This window comes from Xenopus laevis, chromosome 9_10S (assembly GCF_017654675.1).
Source record: "Xenopus laevis strain J_2021 chromosome 9_10S, Xenopus_laevis_v10.1, whole genome shotgun sequence".
In the NCBI taxonomy this organism is placed as follows: Eukaryota; Metazoa; Chordata; class Amphibia; order Anura; family Pipidae; genus Xenopus; species Xenopus laevis.
Window position 1 is genome coordinate 76,973,165 of NC_054388.1, and position 17,541 is coordinate 76,990,705.

Consider the following 17,541-nt stretch of genomic DNA (forward strand, 5'->3'; position numbering starts at 1 on the left):
CTGCCCAATAGGTATCTGCTGTTTTCAACCAGGCAGCTATTATTGAAGGTCCCATTTGGTGTCCTCATGGCCAGCCAAAAGTATAAGGACCAACAGATGAAGAGCCTCTGCCATAAAGCGAAGCTCAGTGATTAGAATAATTCTAAAAAAAAAAAAATTCTAATGTAACTACTGCCTTTAGAAAAATAAGACATTCTGAAAAACAGTAGGGTTCAGGGAAAACAAACAGCTAACAACTTAGAAAGTAATAGAAACCATTTGTCAGTGAAAAGGATTTTATGTCAGCTTTGGCATTTCCTGACAGACTTCAGTTTATGATTGTAATCCCCAGTTGTGGGAAAATATGTTGTAGAGATAAAGATGCTGGTATTTTGCTTAAAGCGTTAAGGGGGAACTCCAGCAAAATAAACCTGCTTGATAAATATGTTAACCAAAATTATGGGGAAAAAAGCCGCATAAGTGTGCAAAGCATTGTGGGTAAATAAAATGAGTAATCAATGTTTGTTGGAAAACTGGCTAGAATGTTAATATGTGAATATATGAATATTTTCTTTTTCTTTCATGCACTTTATTTCTCTAATTTTTTATTATTGTGACCCCTAACTTATATGACTTTGAATTCACATTGGTGTGTGGTAGCTCCACATACCCTTCAATGTATCACTTTAAAGGAGAACTAATCCCTAAAAATTAATATGGCTAGAAAGGCAATATTTTATATGCTGAATTTATTGAATTGGTCTGAAGATTTAGCCAATCTGTAGCTGTAATGACCAGGCCTTCAAAGTTGTCACAGGAGTTTATCAAACAGAAAATTAGTTTTGCCTGTCATATAAGCTGTTGCTACAAGGCTGAGTATTAAATTCTGATGCAATGGTTTCTGAGCTGCCTTGTAGCTGTACTCATAATCTAAATTATTTACTTATATATATATATATATACACACACACAGGGCAGCCATCAGGGGGGGGGACAGTTGTACGGGGCCCGAGGGTAAGGGGGGCCCGGCCACGCCACACTTACTTGATTAGCCGGGCCCCCCATCTTTCTGAGAGCTGCTGACTTCAGGAAGGCATGGACGTTTAAGGGGCCCTGGCCACCAATTTTCTCATAATGTGGGGGGGGCCCTGGCCACCAATTTTGGCCACCAATTTTGGCCACCAATTATTTTTTCTCATGTGGGGTCCTAGCCACCAATATTTTTAATGGGGGGCCCTGGCCACAAATGTTTTTTTATGGGGGGCCCTGACCACCAATATCTTTTTATTTTTTATAAACATGTGGGAACCCTAGCCACCAATATTTTTTTTGTTTTTTTACTGTGTGATGGGGGGCGGACCTGTGGGTGGGGCTTGCGGTGGGTGCAGCCCAGGGGGCCCAGGAAATGTTGTCGTATGGAGCCCTGCGATATCTGATGGCGGTATATATATATATATATATCTGTCCATAAGTTCATTAACTGAGAGGATTAACTGAGTGAATCAGCAGAAAAGAAGATGGGGAGCTACTGGGACATCTTTGGAAGCACAGATCTTCAATGCTAAAGGGTTGTGGTTGCCTTGGCTGGTACAGAAGCCCGGCAAATAATGTACAATATTTCATCTGTACCTTCAGTGTCACATATCCAAACAAAACTTTCCTGAACAGTTGAAGGTTGTTCTCTCTCTCCGCATTCTTTGCAGATGATACACAGTAATTCAGAACAAGTTAAAAGAATGCCTAACTGAGACTAAATGCACTTACAGTATTTAACACCAATGTACAGCATGTCCACTTCAATACAAGTGAAGCAATATGTAAGTGAAATTAAACAGAGATATACATTTATGGGTGCTCAATAAGACTTTACAACCCACCCTTTGTATCCGGAAACCTGTTACCCAAAAAGTTCCAAATTACAGGAAGGCCATTTCTCATAGACTCAATTTTAGGCAAATAATTCAAATTTTTAAAAATGATTTTCCATTTCTCTGTAATAAAAAAAACAGTACCTTGTACTTGATCCCAGCTATGTTATAATTAATCCTTATTTGAGCAAAGCAATCATATTGGGTTTATTAATGTTTAAATGGTTTTTAATAGACTTAAGGTATGGAGATCCAAATTACAGAAAACCTTCTTATTCGGAAAACCCCAGGTCCTGAGCATTCTGGATAACAGGTCCCATACCTATGTGTTCTGTATTTAGTTCATGCCTATCAATGCAGTTACTACTCATCAACCCTTAACAAAGATATGCTAAATCTTTCAACAATTTAAATCAAGAGGCTTGGCAATATGTGGCACAGATAACAGATAAAGTTGATGGAAGATCAGTGGGCAGCATACGTACCAACATATTCAAAAATACTTCATGAATGTTCTCCCAAAACCTCAAAACATTTTGTACATTTTCTAGCTTTGTGGATCTGCATTTTTCATACGGACACAGTTCAGAACAATCCACTTTGGTTGTCAACTTTAATGATCCATTTCCTTAGAAACCATGCCAAATTAGCCTTTTGAAATAGCAATCTTAAAAGGATATTGTCATCACATAATTTCCCCCTTTTACTATATATGATTATTTTTAATTTTTTTTACAAGGGCTTGAATAGTGTTCTGTTATTTCTGTCACATTAGAGCATCAGATTGGATATACCTAAATACCTGAAAAGGTCAATGTGTCCACTTACATTTCCCCAGTTAGGCCCCTCATCACTTTAACTCTTTCAGATAAAATTAGCCACAAGTGTAGAAAGGCTCATGGCACATTGGATGCTTTTCAGCCTAGCAATTTTGGATTGCTGAAAAGTGCTACAAACCACCTCTTGTACTGTAGGTCCCTGAACTGGAAACACTTGCAATCACCAGTAAAAATGAAATAAAGCAATAAGTTAATTTCAGTCTTGCTGAAGCACCCTCCCATCAGGAACAGTTTCGGAACAGAACAGATATCATTAAGTAAAATGTATCAACATAAAAAATATGGCCTTTTTGAGCAGTCAACGGGGTTATAAGTGTGGCCCCCTAAAATCTTTAATGACCTCCATCATTGCTATGTGTAATCACTTCTGAAAGATTAAGATTCATGAATATGGAGATGTTTTAGACACCTTGTTAACACATCATGTTTGAAAACTGATCATATGTTAAATTTAAGTCAGGATCCAGAGAAACAATAACATCCTTGTTTTGTTGACTGGAAACAATAGATACATTTCACCTTTCACAAGGGATATACTGCACTTCTGGCACATTTGCCATCATTAAGAGCTTATACAGCAGTTCCTCAGCTCTTCCTACAACATTGCTAGAGGCACTTATAGCATAATACTGGCACATACACATTCAGTAAAAAGAGACAAGTGCCAAGAAAAGCTCCCAACAGAGAATGATAAAGAGAATAAAAGAGGGAGAAAAATGTGAAAAGACATTAACAAAATTGTCAGAAGAGCATGAACTGTGGGTAACATTTAGAGGCACATTTATTAAAGGTCGAATTTCAAATTCATGTGAGTTTTTTTAAACTGCTTTAAATTCGAATATACTCTAAATTCAATTGGGGGGTTATTTAATAAAAAAATCGAATATCTAAAACTCGCACAAATTTACTGACTCAAAAACGAACTGAATTCAACTAAAACTTGAATGTCAGGAAGGCTACTAACATATCCAAATTGGTCCCTGAACCTCTCCCACTGACTTATACATGAACTCGGCAGGTTTAAAAGGGCCAGAGTATGATAAATTTATCTAAGAAATGGTTCTATTGCTAATATTTCCATGTTTTCATAAGACATTTGACTATATTGCAAGTTTTTGCTTTATGGCATATAACACATGCATTATAGCTACACTCCAGTTAGAATCCCACTTATACTCTTTATATTCTTGGATCCCCCATATAGGGTCAGACTGGGGGGACCGGGGCCCACTGGGGCTGCTGTCTCAGGGCCCCTGTCCTTGCCACAAAGCCCCTCTGAACCCCCAGCTCTAGATGCAACCCACCTTCAGCCCTTCCTCCCCGCACACGTACTTGTTTTTTTAGCACTGACCAGGCCAGAGAAGGGTAGTTGGCGGCAGGAAGGACTTGTCAGGAAACGAGTCTGGGCCCAATCCGACTCTGCCTCCAGAAGCCACCAAGCCTACTGCAATTTTTTGTTTAGCTTTTGATCGCATTGTATTTTTTTCTACAAGTCAATATGTTTATGCTTTTCCTGCTGATAAGCTTAAAAGTTCTAAATTACTTTATTCTTTCTGTATGTGCATAGTAACAGAAGAGATCCATAGTATAACCCTTCACAACGTGCTGTTCTATGTATTTTGTCACCAGGGAATTAATTGCACCATGGGCAGGCAACAAAGCACTTGGAATCCCCCCTGTTCATTTTAATGGCAATTGCACATGCTCCTGATCAGGGTAGGTGACTTTTGCTTGGGTAATTATTTTTTTGCTGCCCTAGGGTCATGCGTTTGAATCCAACCTAGGCCAATAAATCTGTATTTTCTCACTGTGTTTGCATGGGTTTCCTTTAATATTTACCAGTTTTCTCCTATACCTGAGCAAACACACAGGCAGGCTAACAGGCTCATGAGGAAACTGACACTAGTGTGTGAAGTAATATTAATGGTTGAAAATAAAAAAAAATGAATAAAAGGGGGATTAAAGGATAATAAAAATGAGAATAAGTAATGAATAATGCAATCAGTAAGTTGTGCCTTAACATGTAACAATATTTAGCTCAAAGTGTAAAACAGGCTGCCTGATAAAGCAGGTATATTGTGCTGTAATCTAAAAGATGGTAAAATTTGGGTCACCCTTTTAATCTGCCCATGCCTACGGCATTAATCAACATGCTATTAGAATAAAAACTACTTCATGGGCTCTCAGTTCTAATAAGGTAATGCTAGCCTTCTATCTTCTTTCACATGAATATTCATACCATCAAAACACCTGTTGTCCAGAATGCTTGGGACCTGGGGCTTTCCAGATAACGGATATTCATATTTTACTTTCTTTCTACTAGAAAATCATGGAAACATTGCATAAATCCAATAGGCTGGTTCTGCCTACAAAAGGGATTAATAATATCGTAGTTTGGGACATGTAAAATGTACTGGTTTATTATTACAGAGAAAAACGAAATACTTTTTTAAAAATTGGATCCGGAAGGTGGCCCCATGATCTCCGCTGTGCTTACTCTGCATCGATACATAAGCAAACTCATAGGAGCACTTTCAGGAGTAACAAACTATGTGGCGGGGGGGGGGGGGTAAGCAGGGATGGGGGACTACCTAGGGTAGTAAGTAAGGGCTTTTCTATTGGGGGTTAAGTTCTCCTTTAAATTAAATCCCAAAATACTTGTTTTGCAATCTGGACAGAAATAATTAAACCTATATATCACTTCATTTCAAGCAACTTACAGTGGCACCAGCCAAGATGACAGCACCAATGGAGTCTGAAGCACTTCCCATGGCTGTGGGTGGCACAGATGGAAAGACCATCACAGGGTTTAAAATCTGGTCTCCCAGCACAACTTCGTGCCAAAGCCTGGGCCTCATCAACCTTATCGTTCTTCAGGCACTTTTGGGCAGCTGTGGCTGTCATCTCTTCCAGGTGGGCTGATCTGTAGGCAGTGAAAGATGTGCAGTCGGCTTGATGATAAGGGGATGCCTGGAACTGAGGAGATATACCGTGATTACAAGATGTAATTGTGAAATGTCAATTAGTTACAAAACAGCAATCAAAAAAAAATCAAGAATCAATTAACAAATTATAACATCTGAAAACAAAAGGTTTGAGAAATATTCCCCGAAATAGGATACTAGTGAGAAAAATACAGAAGACTTTTTCAAATGTTGATAAATTTAACAGGAGATTTAACAGGAGCTCATTCAATTGGGCTTATGCCGAAAAGGTGCGTAAACACTATCTGAGCTTCCAAAAAATTAATTTGTGTATTTATTTTACACAGACAGCTTGATTCTACAGAATGAAAGTGAACCATGATTCCTGTATAAACCATTTCACACTGTCAGGCAAACCCACCCTCTCCATTGTAAAGTGATGGATATTGCAGAGTAGTCGGAGTTTTGAAGTCCTAAGCAATTTTAGGTTACTGGAGTCGTAGTTGGCAAAAATTTTCCAGCTCCTAATAATGCTCCTAATAATTTTAAATATAAGCACTGAAAATAATCAAATCAGACTGAAGAGCTTCAATGAAGCAATGGCAGAAGCAATTATGTTTCTAAGACCAATACATGAGTACATTTTGGGTTGTATTTAACAGCTATTATACAGCTATATGCCGGGTTCAATTAATATATGTTATTTTAGGTTTTTCCAAATTGTTTTTTGTTTATGTAGTTAACCTTTGATTTTGGTTTTGAATTACCAAAGGATGTGTTTTATATTTTTGAGCTTTGGCAGTAATAAAATACCTTGTATATTGTGTACTTAACTTATTTCAATCAACACGGAAAATACATTAGTGAGGAGTGGGAGTCGAAGGAAGGATGTATGTACTGACTCCACAGTCCCATGGAAGCACCTCTGAAATGCATAGCAGGTGGTGCACAGATTCTCTGTTAAGCAGAGGGTTTTCACTGTCATGCACCCCTTCCACAAGGTAAAAAGAGGGTTAAGTGACAGTCTGAGCCTTAATGGTTCTAAAAATGGTTCACACAAGTTTCATGGTTCCGTTTTATACTACAGAATCAGGTATGTCTGTATAAAAATCAAACACATTACTTCCTGGAAGCTCAGGATTTTGTGTACATTTTCTATATAACCCAACTAAATCAGCTCATGTCCAAATGGGGGTATATTTTTCCTCTAAATCTGGACACCACAGATTACATAAGAAAAGCCAATAGTCAACAGTCTTTCAACACATATTATAAAAGCCTGGAAGAGGACTACTCACAAATATACAATGGAAATAAAACAAGTTATCAGTGGCCTCCCCCCCCCGCAGACACATTTAACACCAGAATTGGTACCTTTTACATGTTACCCAACATACATAAGGAAGGAAACGCAGGGCGACCCATCATCTCTAGTATTAGAACATTAACAAAGGGCATATCTGGCTGGGTAGAAAACATCCTGAAGCCAATTGTAAGAAAAACACCCAGCTTCATACAAGACACCACTGACCTTTAAAACAGAGAGTCAATATAGGTCCACTTCCAGAGGGCACCATCCTAGCTACCATGGATGTGGAGTTTCTGTAAACCAACATCCCACATGCCTCACAATACTTCCTTGAAAAAAAATCATATACCCACAGTACCAACTCTACAACTACTTCTAATTTAATATGCCATTTACCTCCAACTGATGGGAAGTGCTATGGAAAGCAAACTGGCACCTCATTATGCCAATCTGTTTATGGCACAGTAAGAGGAACATTTCCTAGCTTCCTTCCTTCCAGGCCCTTAACCTATTTATGGTATATATATGACATACTTAACATATGGACAGCAGCAGAAAAAGAACTATTGGCATTCCACCAAAGATTTAACCAATTCCACCCCACTATCAACCTGGTGTTTCAGTCTGGCAGCTCAGTAATTTAGGCGCAGATTCTAAACTGGTACAATTTTGCAACAGTTAGCTGATACATTTCTCAGCAGCATCTTTAGAGTATTAGTGACTATTGTATCAATTCTAACAGCTGCCTTTATGAAACCCAGAGATTATGCTCAGCAAGGACAAAGATAAGAAATGTATCAATTAAATATATCAATTTATCACAGTTTACAGGGTCAATAACCCCCCTTCTAGAGCTGCTTTAGAAGGTGAAAAATGACACTTTACACTTCAATATTAGAAAACAGTGACACATATAAAATATAAAGTAATTGGAAAAAGTCATTATTTCATTATTTCAACCCCTTTAACCATTCTTATTCACACATCAACTTCCTGGATACCACCATCTAGATCAAAAATGGAACCATACAAATATCCCTATACCAAAAACTAACAGGCTGTCCTGCATATCTTAGGTGGGACAGTTGTCATCCTCATCACATAAAAAATTCAATTGTGTTTATCCAGGCTCTGAGATACAACCGGATTTGCTCAAACCTAATGACAGAAATAAACATCTCCATTCAGGGGCGTAACTACAGAGGAAGCAGACCCTGCGGCTGCAGGGGGGCCCAGGAGGTATAGGGGCCCCATGAGGCCCTAATTCATATACAATTTCAATAAATATTGGAGAAACAAGTCAACCTCTAAACATATTGGGGGCCTGAAAAATAATTTGCTGTGGGGCCCAGTAATATCTAGTTACGCCACTGTCTCCACTCCTTATGGAAAACTTTTGTTAATCAGGGATATCATCTGCAAGTTATTGATGATCAAATCCACAGAGCATATCAAATGCCAGGAGACACACACTTGGAATACAAAGAAAAGACAGAAAACAACAGGGTACCTATTGTAGTTACCTACAACCCACAACTGAATATTATTAGAAAAACAGCCAGAGACCTGCAACCCATGCTCCATACAGATACCAGACTAAAATAAATATTCCCAGAACTACCTCTCTTGTCTTATAAACAACCACCTAATCTGAGGAAAATGATTGTCAGAAGTGCTCTTCCTAAAAGAACTAAACCAGGGACATTCCCCTGCAACACAACAGATGTGAAACCTGCAAATACAAGTACTGTAGCAATACCTCATACTCGGAAAGTCTACACCATTTGGGATTACTATTCAGGTGCTTCATCACTGATCTGTACAATGTATCACTATCTGTAACTTCCTAATTTATTGACCATGAATTATATATAATAATTCAATGGTTCAACAGTATATACTGTATGCTGTGCTATCATTTGTATTTTGCTTGACGAAGGGGTCTTGGAAATCTATTTTTATTGTTAGCAATAGGTATCACTTCTACAATACTTTTTTGCATTTGTTTTTTTTTTTATTTGTTGTCTCTACTGTAAATATATAACTGAATGAGGAGATTTAGTAACAATGATTATTTTTACTCAACAGTAACAGCTGTTGCTCAGGAAATTAATACCAATCGTTACAGGTTTAGAATTCTAGCACAGAAAAGAGTTGCCTAAATTATTAATCCTCCCTCACTATTTGCATTGGAAATTAATGATTTAGAGGGGTGGCCTCTGTGATCTAACACCCCCATAGAATAGAATGCCATTTTATTACTCAAAGCAGGCAAACTGGTAATACACCAAATAATAAATTAGGTACAATTTTTAAAAATAGCTTTTTCCTAAAAGTGCCGCTAGGTCTTTTAAATGTCACTTCTTTTTAGCCATGAGCAGTGGGAATTCCATATAGCCAACAGGTGGCCGCTGTAAGAATTTGATTACTGTGGTTTTTTCCCTGTAATGACAGTGCAAGTAAATGACTGTAATGACATGAGGCATTACACTAAGATCTCTCCAAATCCTAGCTTGGAACATTGATCTTGTCCTGACTTTTCCTTGTAAGTCTGATCAATATTAAACCTGTCTATAAGCTCTGTCAAGCTTTGTGTAAACACCTCTGGAAAGCTGACGTGACCTGAGTGGGTTTTCACTCCGTGAGCTACTTTATCACTGATGAATTCCAATCCTAATAATGCCCACAGAGCAGAAATACTATACACTAAGGGGCAGATTTATCAAGGGTCGAAGTGAATTTGAGTAAAAAAATTTGAAATTCAAAGTCATTTTTTGGATACTTCGACCATCGAATAGGATACTACGACTTTGAATTTACTTCGATTCGCAGTAAAAATCGTTTGAATATTCGACCATTCGATAATCGAAGTACTGTCTCTTTAAAAAAAACTTCGACTTCAATACTTTGAATTAAACCTGCCGAAGTGCTATGTTAGCCTATGGGGACCTTCTAGACCATTTTTCTAAGTCTTCACACATCGAAGTAAAATCTTTCGATCGTATATTGATCAGGCAGGTTGTGTAAATACGGCAACAACAGGTAAAATTATACATTAGCCCTTCAGGAATTTGTCCATGGAAAAATGCCCTGTGCACTTATAACCTAAGTTCACATATGCTAGTGCTAATAATAAAGCACTATATTAATGTAATAGATAAGAAGAAGAAGAAGCTTAAACTATCATTTACATTCTAACAACATGCACAGGGACATTTTAATTCATTCTTTAAAGTCCATGGTATGTAAAAACACTAAAACCAATCAGTCCTGGATAAATTAAAACAAGATATACAAGATCAAGTATGATAAAAGTGTTAGTATTAAAAGGCCAGTATAGGCCAGACACTTCTTTTTTCAGGGAAAAAATAGATTCTCCTGTCAGATGCAAACAGTCAGCTGACATTTCGCAGACACATACAAAATGACAGTCACAAGCCTTCCTACTGTTTCTATTCTGAATGGATAATCCTCACTTTTATACAGAAAATCCTTGGCATCCTACCCAGAACAGTTCCAATTATTCTCCACAATTTATCATGACATCCTAAAGACACGAGAAAGAGAAATGCTGTGGATGGACAGTAAAATAATGTTATTCCATTGTAAAATAATCCTGTTGGGTATTAATTCAAGCTCTTCTCTCTCTTATTACAGCAAATGTTGATGGAATAAAAACTAATTTGCATACCTCCCGATTGTACCATTTTTTGTGGGACAGTCCCGATTTAGACAGCTCAACCCACAGCCCCAGATTGTTACTGAAATGTCCCAATTTTCTCTGATCTGAACAGCCAGAAAAATATATGAAGTTTCTAAAAGGTAATTGGCTTTTGGCCAAAAAGAATACATGGCAGGTGCACTTAAGATACATTTGTAACAATTTAAGATAAGCAAAGAAACAATTGTAACCATTTAAGTTTGGGGAAACTGAGACTTGCACCTTATAGGGAAATTCATCTTCATTAGCAAAACTATATTAACACATACAGTATATACAACCTTAGCAGGTCTGAGATAGAGGATTTTCAGATTCTGACTTTTTACATCCTCGGGTGTAATAAAACTAAAAAAAATTAGGTTTTTTTATCCACTATCCACCCCCATAATGTAGTTACTGGGACCCACAGAAAAATAATTTTTGGCCCCTTAACTTCAGGAAAAAGACTGCAACGGAGTAATGGGAAAAGTGAACATCCAAACACAACCGCCATATATTTTGTCCCCAGTGTTTTTTTAACCAGAATTCCAGAACTGCGGCAGTCACGAGGTGAGTTTCACTTAATGGTACTGCATCCAATGCATATCATATGAAAGTGAAAGGAGCTCATATTTATTCAAGTATCTTTAATAAATAGTACTTGTCATGCAACTGGCTATGGGAAATGTGTGGGAAGTCAGTTGAATGAAAAGCAAATGGCCCCTACTTCCAAGCCCATTCTAGAATACAGATACTGTATGTTTTCTCTAGAATGGGAATCCAAATTCCCCTTACATTGACTAGCAATAAGGTGGGTATGTTATAGCTTAGGAAATTTATATTTTGTAAGGTTTCTTACATGAATGTGTTTTTTATATTCCCCCATACTTTTTATGAGCCCAACAATTTGGGTCATACCAGCCTGTAAAATATGTTTCTGAGTACACTGTACTTGAGAAAAGATATGTAAACAAGTTAAATTCAGTCATAGTTTAATATTTTATTGATGGCTCAGATATTTAAATATCTTCATAACAGGTATGGATGTTTTCATGAAAAAAATAATTTAGGTTCCATATTTAATTTGCAAAAGAATTTCATTATACAGATTTTTATGTGTATGTGACTGGTCCGCTTTAAAAAAAGTCACTAAAATACAATATAAATTAATGTAGTTTTAAACTTGCCCTTAAGAAAAAAAGCAGTAAAGCATAAGGAGTTTTCTTCACTAAGGTACATACTCTCAACCCAACACAAAGATACAGACCATCCAAATACTGACCAACATACTCCATTAAACAAAGAGAAACAAACTCTCCATCTAACAAACAGAAACAGACTCTCCATCCAACAAAACACAAAGTACCACCTCTCTATGCAGCACCAAAAACCAATATCCAAACTAACTATATAGTATGTGGGCTAGTTTGGAGGCTATCATACAAATAGCTCAGGTTTCTACATTTAACTGTATCATACACATATACTATGCAGTGTTAACCAACTACAATCAACAAGCCAGCATGCTCTGTTTCTTACTCTTGCAAAGGTTGTACAAGGAAACATATCAGGCTTTTCATTCAAAATGTGTTGTTTTTACCATTTTTACCATTGTCATTCTCCCCACAATGTTCAGAATGGCCAGTGTGCCATAAGCTAGGTCTTGCTTACTAAGGTATCGTCTACCCAATAAAGCAGAGCACAACACACTAGTACTATTGTGCTGTTGCTTTAAAAGGAAAATATACCCCCTTTTTGATCATTCAGTCCCAGGATCCATCACTTTAAAATGGAACAAGGCGAGGGAGGTGTTGCATTACACTGTGTGGCACTGGGAATGGTTCTTAATCTGTGGAATCAGATATGGCTGGGTTATTTTTGAAAGCTCAGAGAGTGTTTATGCATCTTTACTTTTCAGTACTACTGAATGAGCTCATGGCAAACACTGTAGAAATATTCACTTTAAGAGATACTGGTGGAGGCAGGACACAGATATGGACACTGCGTTTGTTCTGCATTAGTATCAAGCAAAAATACTTTTCATAATAAAAGATGGTATAAAAGGTAACAGAACGAGATTGTGAGTCTGAAACACGTCAACATTTCTAGGTAGCTGAGCCTTTAATATGCACAGTTTTACAAAGTATTACCCAGAGACTGCCTGCAGTCCATTCCAAATCCGCTGCTTCAGTACTAATGAAAGCATGAGGAGAATTAAACCCTATAATCCAAGCTCTTGTACAACACAAACAGACAATTAACAAACGTCATTCAAAGATGAGCCAAGTAACCACACTGAAATGGAAAGTGTAGCTCACACAGTTACAGGTCAGTTCTTGTAGACACAACAGACATAGCTTGCATATTCATACTGAGTGGCATTGGCCATGCAAAGGAACAGCTAGCATACACCATTCAATATTGTATAAACTGCCACACACTCTTACCGTCTTCCAGAAATCTGCTTAAAGGAAAACTATACCCCCGAACAATGTAGGTCTCTATAAAAAAGATATTGCATAAAACAGCTCATATGTAAAACCCTGCTTCATGTAAATAAACCATTTTCATAATAATATACTTTTCTAGTAGTATGTGCCATTGGGTAATCATAAATAGAAAATTGCCATTTTAAAAAATAAGGGCCGCCCCCTGGGATCGTAGGATTCACTGTACTCACAAACAAACCATACATGTTAGGTCACATGAGCCAATTAACAGACAGAGTTGTGTCTTTTGCTTCCACACTTCTTCCTGTTACAGTTAGAGTTTAAGTATTTCTGGTCAGGTGATCTCTGAGGCAGCACAGAGACCATCACAAAATGGTGGCTCAAGGCAAGAGATGTAAAAGGGCAATATTTACTTAAATATATATTCCAGTTTGGTGAGATTCTTTAATATGCCACTTAATATGATATGAACTATCTGTTGCTTAAGTGATCATTTTGGGGGTATAGTTTTCCTTTAATAAAAGCCCCTTTCAAATTAAACATGAAGCCCATGTATTGCCTTCCCTGCCTCTATGCCACAGGCCAGCAATCACTTGCCATACTACACTTTCCTTCCACTCTTCATATTCCCCCTTCCAGCCTATAATCTTATGAAGCCTGTGCTTTGGGATATTCATAAATACATGTTGAAGGTAAGTCAAAAAGGGTTTAGTAGTGTTTATGCAGTAGGGTTTAAAGTACAAATGCAAACAATGTGAGCAATCTGCCATGTTTTTGCATTCTGCACACTGCCTTCCACCCTAATGAAATGGGGCAGGCCTCTGAGCTCCATTTCTGTGCACAAACACCTGCAGTCTGCTTGATAAATACATAGCTGCCTGCATTTGGCAGCGATAAATTTATGTGGGGCAGGAGTGAGGTGGGAACCTGTACCCTAACTTGTGTGATTCAAACAGCAGCGAGCGTAGGCAGCAATGGGTTTGGCCTGTGAGCTATGACAGGGCATGCATTTCTGTCCAGGGTCTTCATAGATGGCCCAAATGGTGTTCCAAATTTCAGAAAGACAACTACCCAAGCATTCCAGATAAAAGATTCTACACCTGTTATTACAGCAACAAAAAATCCACATTTTCTAAAAAAACAATGCTGATTTAACTACATGGATATTCTTCACACATTCACATACAAAGAGTTTGTAGAACAAATATAATCAGCAACATGCATTATTATTATGATATATTTATATAATGTTGACCTAGCCTGCAGCACTTTACATATTTTATATCATCACATTAGTCCCTGCTTACAATCTTAGGTCCCTGATTTTATCAGGAACTGATAATAAGAAAATCATCCTATAAAGCAATCAAGACTTTCTGTGCAGGTGTTTCAGGAAAACTTGATTCAATAATAAAGGAGCATTGTAAAGATAGCACCAAGCAGAGAAACAACCTTGAGAATAACTTACAGTAGACCTATCAGGTGTTAAGCTGCTCACCCACTCATGTTTTTTTCTTTTTTTAATTTTAACAATAAAGTCAATTTCCATTTGTATAATTGGCAGAGCAAGTGACTGCATCAGTGATGATTTTTGAAAACAGAAAACCATTGGTCAGCCTAACTGTAATGCAATGGCTCACACTACCAGTCATACTGTTCTACTGGAAATCTGACTGAATTGCGTGAAAATTCCATGCATTCGTATACCGATTAGTCAGTTGTAAAGATTCATCATTCAAGCCTGATCTGCATGAGCTGGATCTGTATAAACTCCTCATGTGGCCAAACTGTACAAATATCTGCTGGACAGACCCCTGAAACAAATACTAATCCCCTATACCTCCTGGGCTCTCAGGAGCTACTTCCAATATGGTTACCAAACTGAGACTTATTTGCTCTAAAAACAAACCCTAAAAATGAAATGCAGTAAGGAAAATGCATGCATGAAAAAAAAATCAAACTTCAAGAACAGAAGTAGGAGGTTGGTCCCCAGTACAAGTGATTTCACAAATAGTAGTCCAGTACAAAGTCTATATAGTTCCAGTTCTGTTCAGAGACATAAAACTACACTATGGTACCTACTCTAGCAGATGGGGCTGTTGCAAAGTATATTCTGGCAAGCACTCTGTTCTGCTGTGGCACTGTTCCAGTACAAATCCAGAACTGTTCTTGTTCCAGCCAGCAGGGTGCTATTAAAACTCTTTATCCACAAACATTTCTGCTTTGATACTCTTGCCAAAACACAGGCAGTCACACACACAGACACATAGGGGTGCAACATTTTTTGGAAAAATATACTTGGTTTTTTTTCTCCCCTTTTGCATCTAGCATACTTTTTTAGGTCAGAGTGTAACCCTAAAAGCAAATATGATGAGATTTGATTTTGAACCAATATATTATCATCACAAGAATTACGTTATTTCATGGCCAGAATACGCAAATACTGTACAGCAGGATTCTCAGGCAACATAACCCTTGAACTTAATTCTCTTACTGATGCCATAGCCATACCATTGCCAAAGCCACTGACTATGATAAGCTCAGTGTTAGACCCATGCTAAAGCTGGCCATAGATGTTGAGATTTTTAAAAGATCCGATCATCATCGTGAGACCACGATTATCTCAGAACGATCGTAGGAATTGACCATCAACTAAAAAGACCAATTTGCTAGGAGAACAAAGGGGAGCTGCCTGCTTGGCCCTGCAAAAATAGATAGATTGCACTGGGGCCAATAAAGATTGACCTGGCCGATGAATTTCCTGTCGGCCGAAAAACCGTAACATGTCCGATTGTTCGAATCCCACTAACTGCACGATAATTTTGATGGATTGGTCGGACTTCGCTAAAATCGTTCGGCAAGAGAAATCTTTGCATCTATGGGGAGCTTAAAAGGCTGTCAAACACTGAATAGTATATATCTGCCGGCAAACTACTTTTTTACCAATAGGTGGGTCTGTTTCTCCTGGTATCCTCAGCAGCCCAATAAGTTATCGTGAGTACTTGACATGACATCAAAGTGGCACTGTGGCAGTTTTAGAGAATAAAATCTAAATTGCTCTATGGAAACCCTGTGTCTTTGTCCCTGGAATATCTACCCACTGATACAATGGGCACAATGCCATACGTACAGCCCTGTGGCTGGTCACTAGCCCATCTCCCCTACAGTCTGGCACCAGCAATGTATGCACAAATCCCCCACAATTCTCTCTGCACCCAGAATTTACCTCATCTATCCAGAAGGGTTTGTGGGCTCAGGATGGGGCAGGAGATCCATATCCAGTAGAGAAGCAGCAATTCCTGGATCCAGGGACCAGTCTAGGTTAATTTCCAAACTTAATAGGCAGCAGGGGGTTACTACATGGACTTGCTTCTATTTTAATGCTGTAAAGGGGTTGCAGGAGAGCTGATAAAGCAATGAAAATGCCCCAAAGCCTCTGATGCCCTGTTCTCCTATAGGGCTGGGGCCAGAGGAAGGAACAAAGATTCAGCTCCTAAAATATGTTGCTAGATGTCTCGCTTCAGCCACTACAAGTACAAATCCGTTGGGCACACAAATAGAAATAATATAAACTCTGCGCGTTGCAGCGTCTGGCGGCACAAAGTGACAGCGACTGATAGACGACTGCACGGCAGTCCCACTGTGCTTTGTGTAAGGCGGCAGCTGTGAGTCGCTTCCAGTCCATGTGACTACTCGCTTACAGTAGAAGCAGCGCTTAGCAGAAAGCTCCCGTGCCCCCGCCTACTGCAGGAATGTAGCACTGAGTCCCGCGGAACAACAACCAAGTCGGCGCTGGCAGCTCTGTCACTCGGAGCCGAGCGCTGTTTCTCGAAGTTCCGGTCGCTCCTCTCTCTATAGGCGGCTGTGTGTGCAAGTTGGGGGGCGGCACTGCGCATGCGAGAGATTCTCTGGCTTTGGGTGAGAGTGCGAGGGGCTCTGCGAGTGGCAGTGGGTAGCGTGAGTGAAGTACAGGGTGAGAGAGCTGGGTACCAAACGCTACAATGTGACAAACAGCGTGGAGGGACACCAAGTCGCTGAGGGAGAGCCGCGCATTTACTCACACGATCCCCAAATGCAAAGTTCCCTCTGTTTCTCCCTCACAAAAATCATATGAGGCACATTTACATACAGAAAAAATACACAATGGCAACAACAGCATTTCCAAGACAGATTTGTCTGGAACCCGCCATTACACCACAGGGGCTCTGTATAGCTTCCCCCAATGCTGCATGTTTTATGTGTAAACCATAGCACCAATCACACATAAAGGGGCAGATTCAATAACAGGCGAAAGTTGCCAGCGACCGCTTCATACCCATCGATCCACTGCGCCAGGTGAAAATTCGCTCAGACAACGCTAATTCACTTAAATGCAGGGTTTCGTTGCGGGCTCCGAAACGCTAGCAACTTTATGCTAGCGTTACTTCACCAATGTGCGCAAATCAAAGCAAAGATGCTCTAGCGTTCATTTC

General features: G+C 38.8%; 1 protein-coding gene across 1 annotated transcript in view; it reads right to left on the reverse strand.

Moving 5' to 3' along the window:
* c3orf70.S (chromosome 3 open reading frame 70 S homeolog) overlaps nt 1-17,049 on the reverse strand; it is a 64,588-nt gene extending 47,539 nt beyond the window's left edge. The window contains exons 1-2 of the mRNA XM_041578343.1: nt 16,296-17,049; nt 5,407-5,662 (exon numbers count right to left, since the gene is read on the reverse strand). Coding sequence (XP_041434277.1) covers nt 5,407-5,590 — 184 coding nt within the window. The 5' untranslated portion in view covers nt 5,591-5,662; nt 16,296-17,049. The remainder of the gene's footprint in view (nt 1-5,406; nt 5,663-16,295) is intronic.
* Nucleotides 17,050-17,541: the final 492 nt, after the last annotated feature.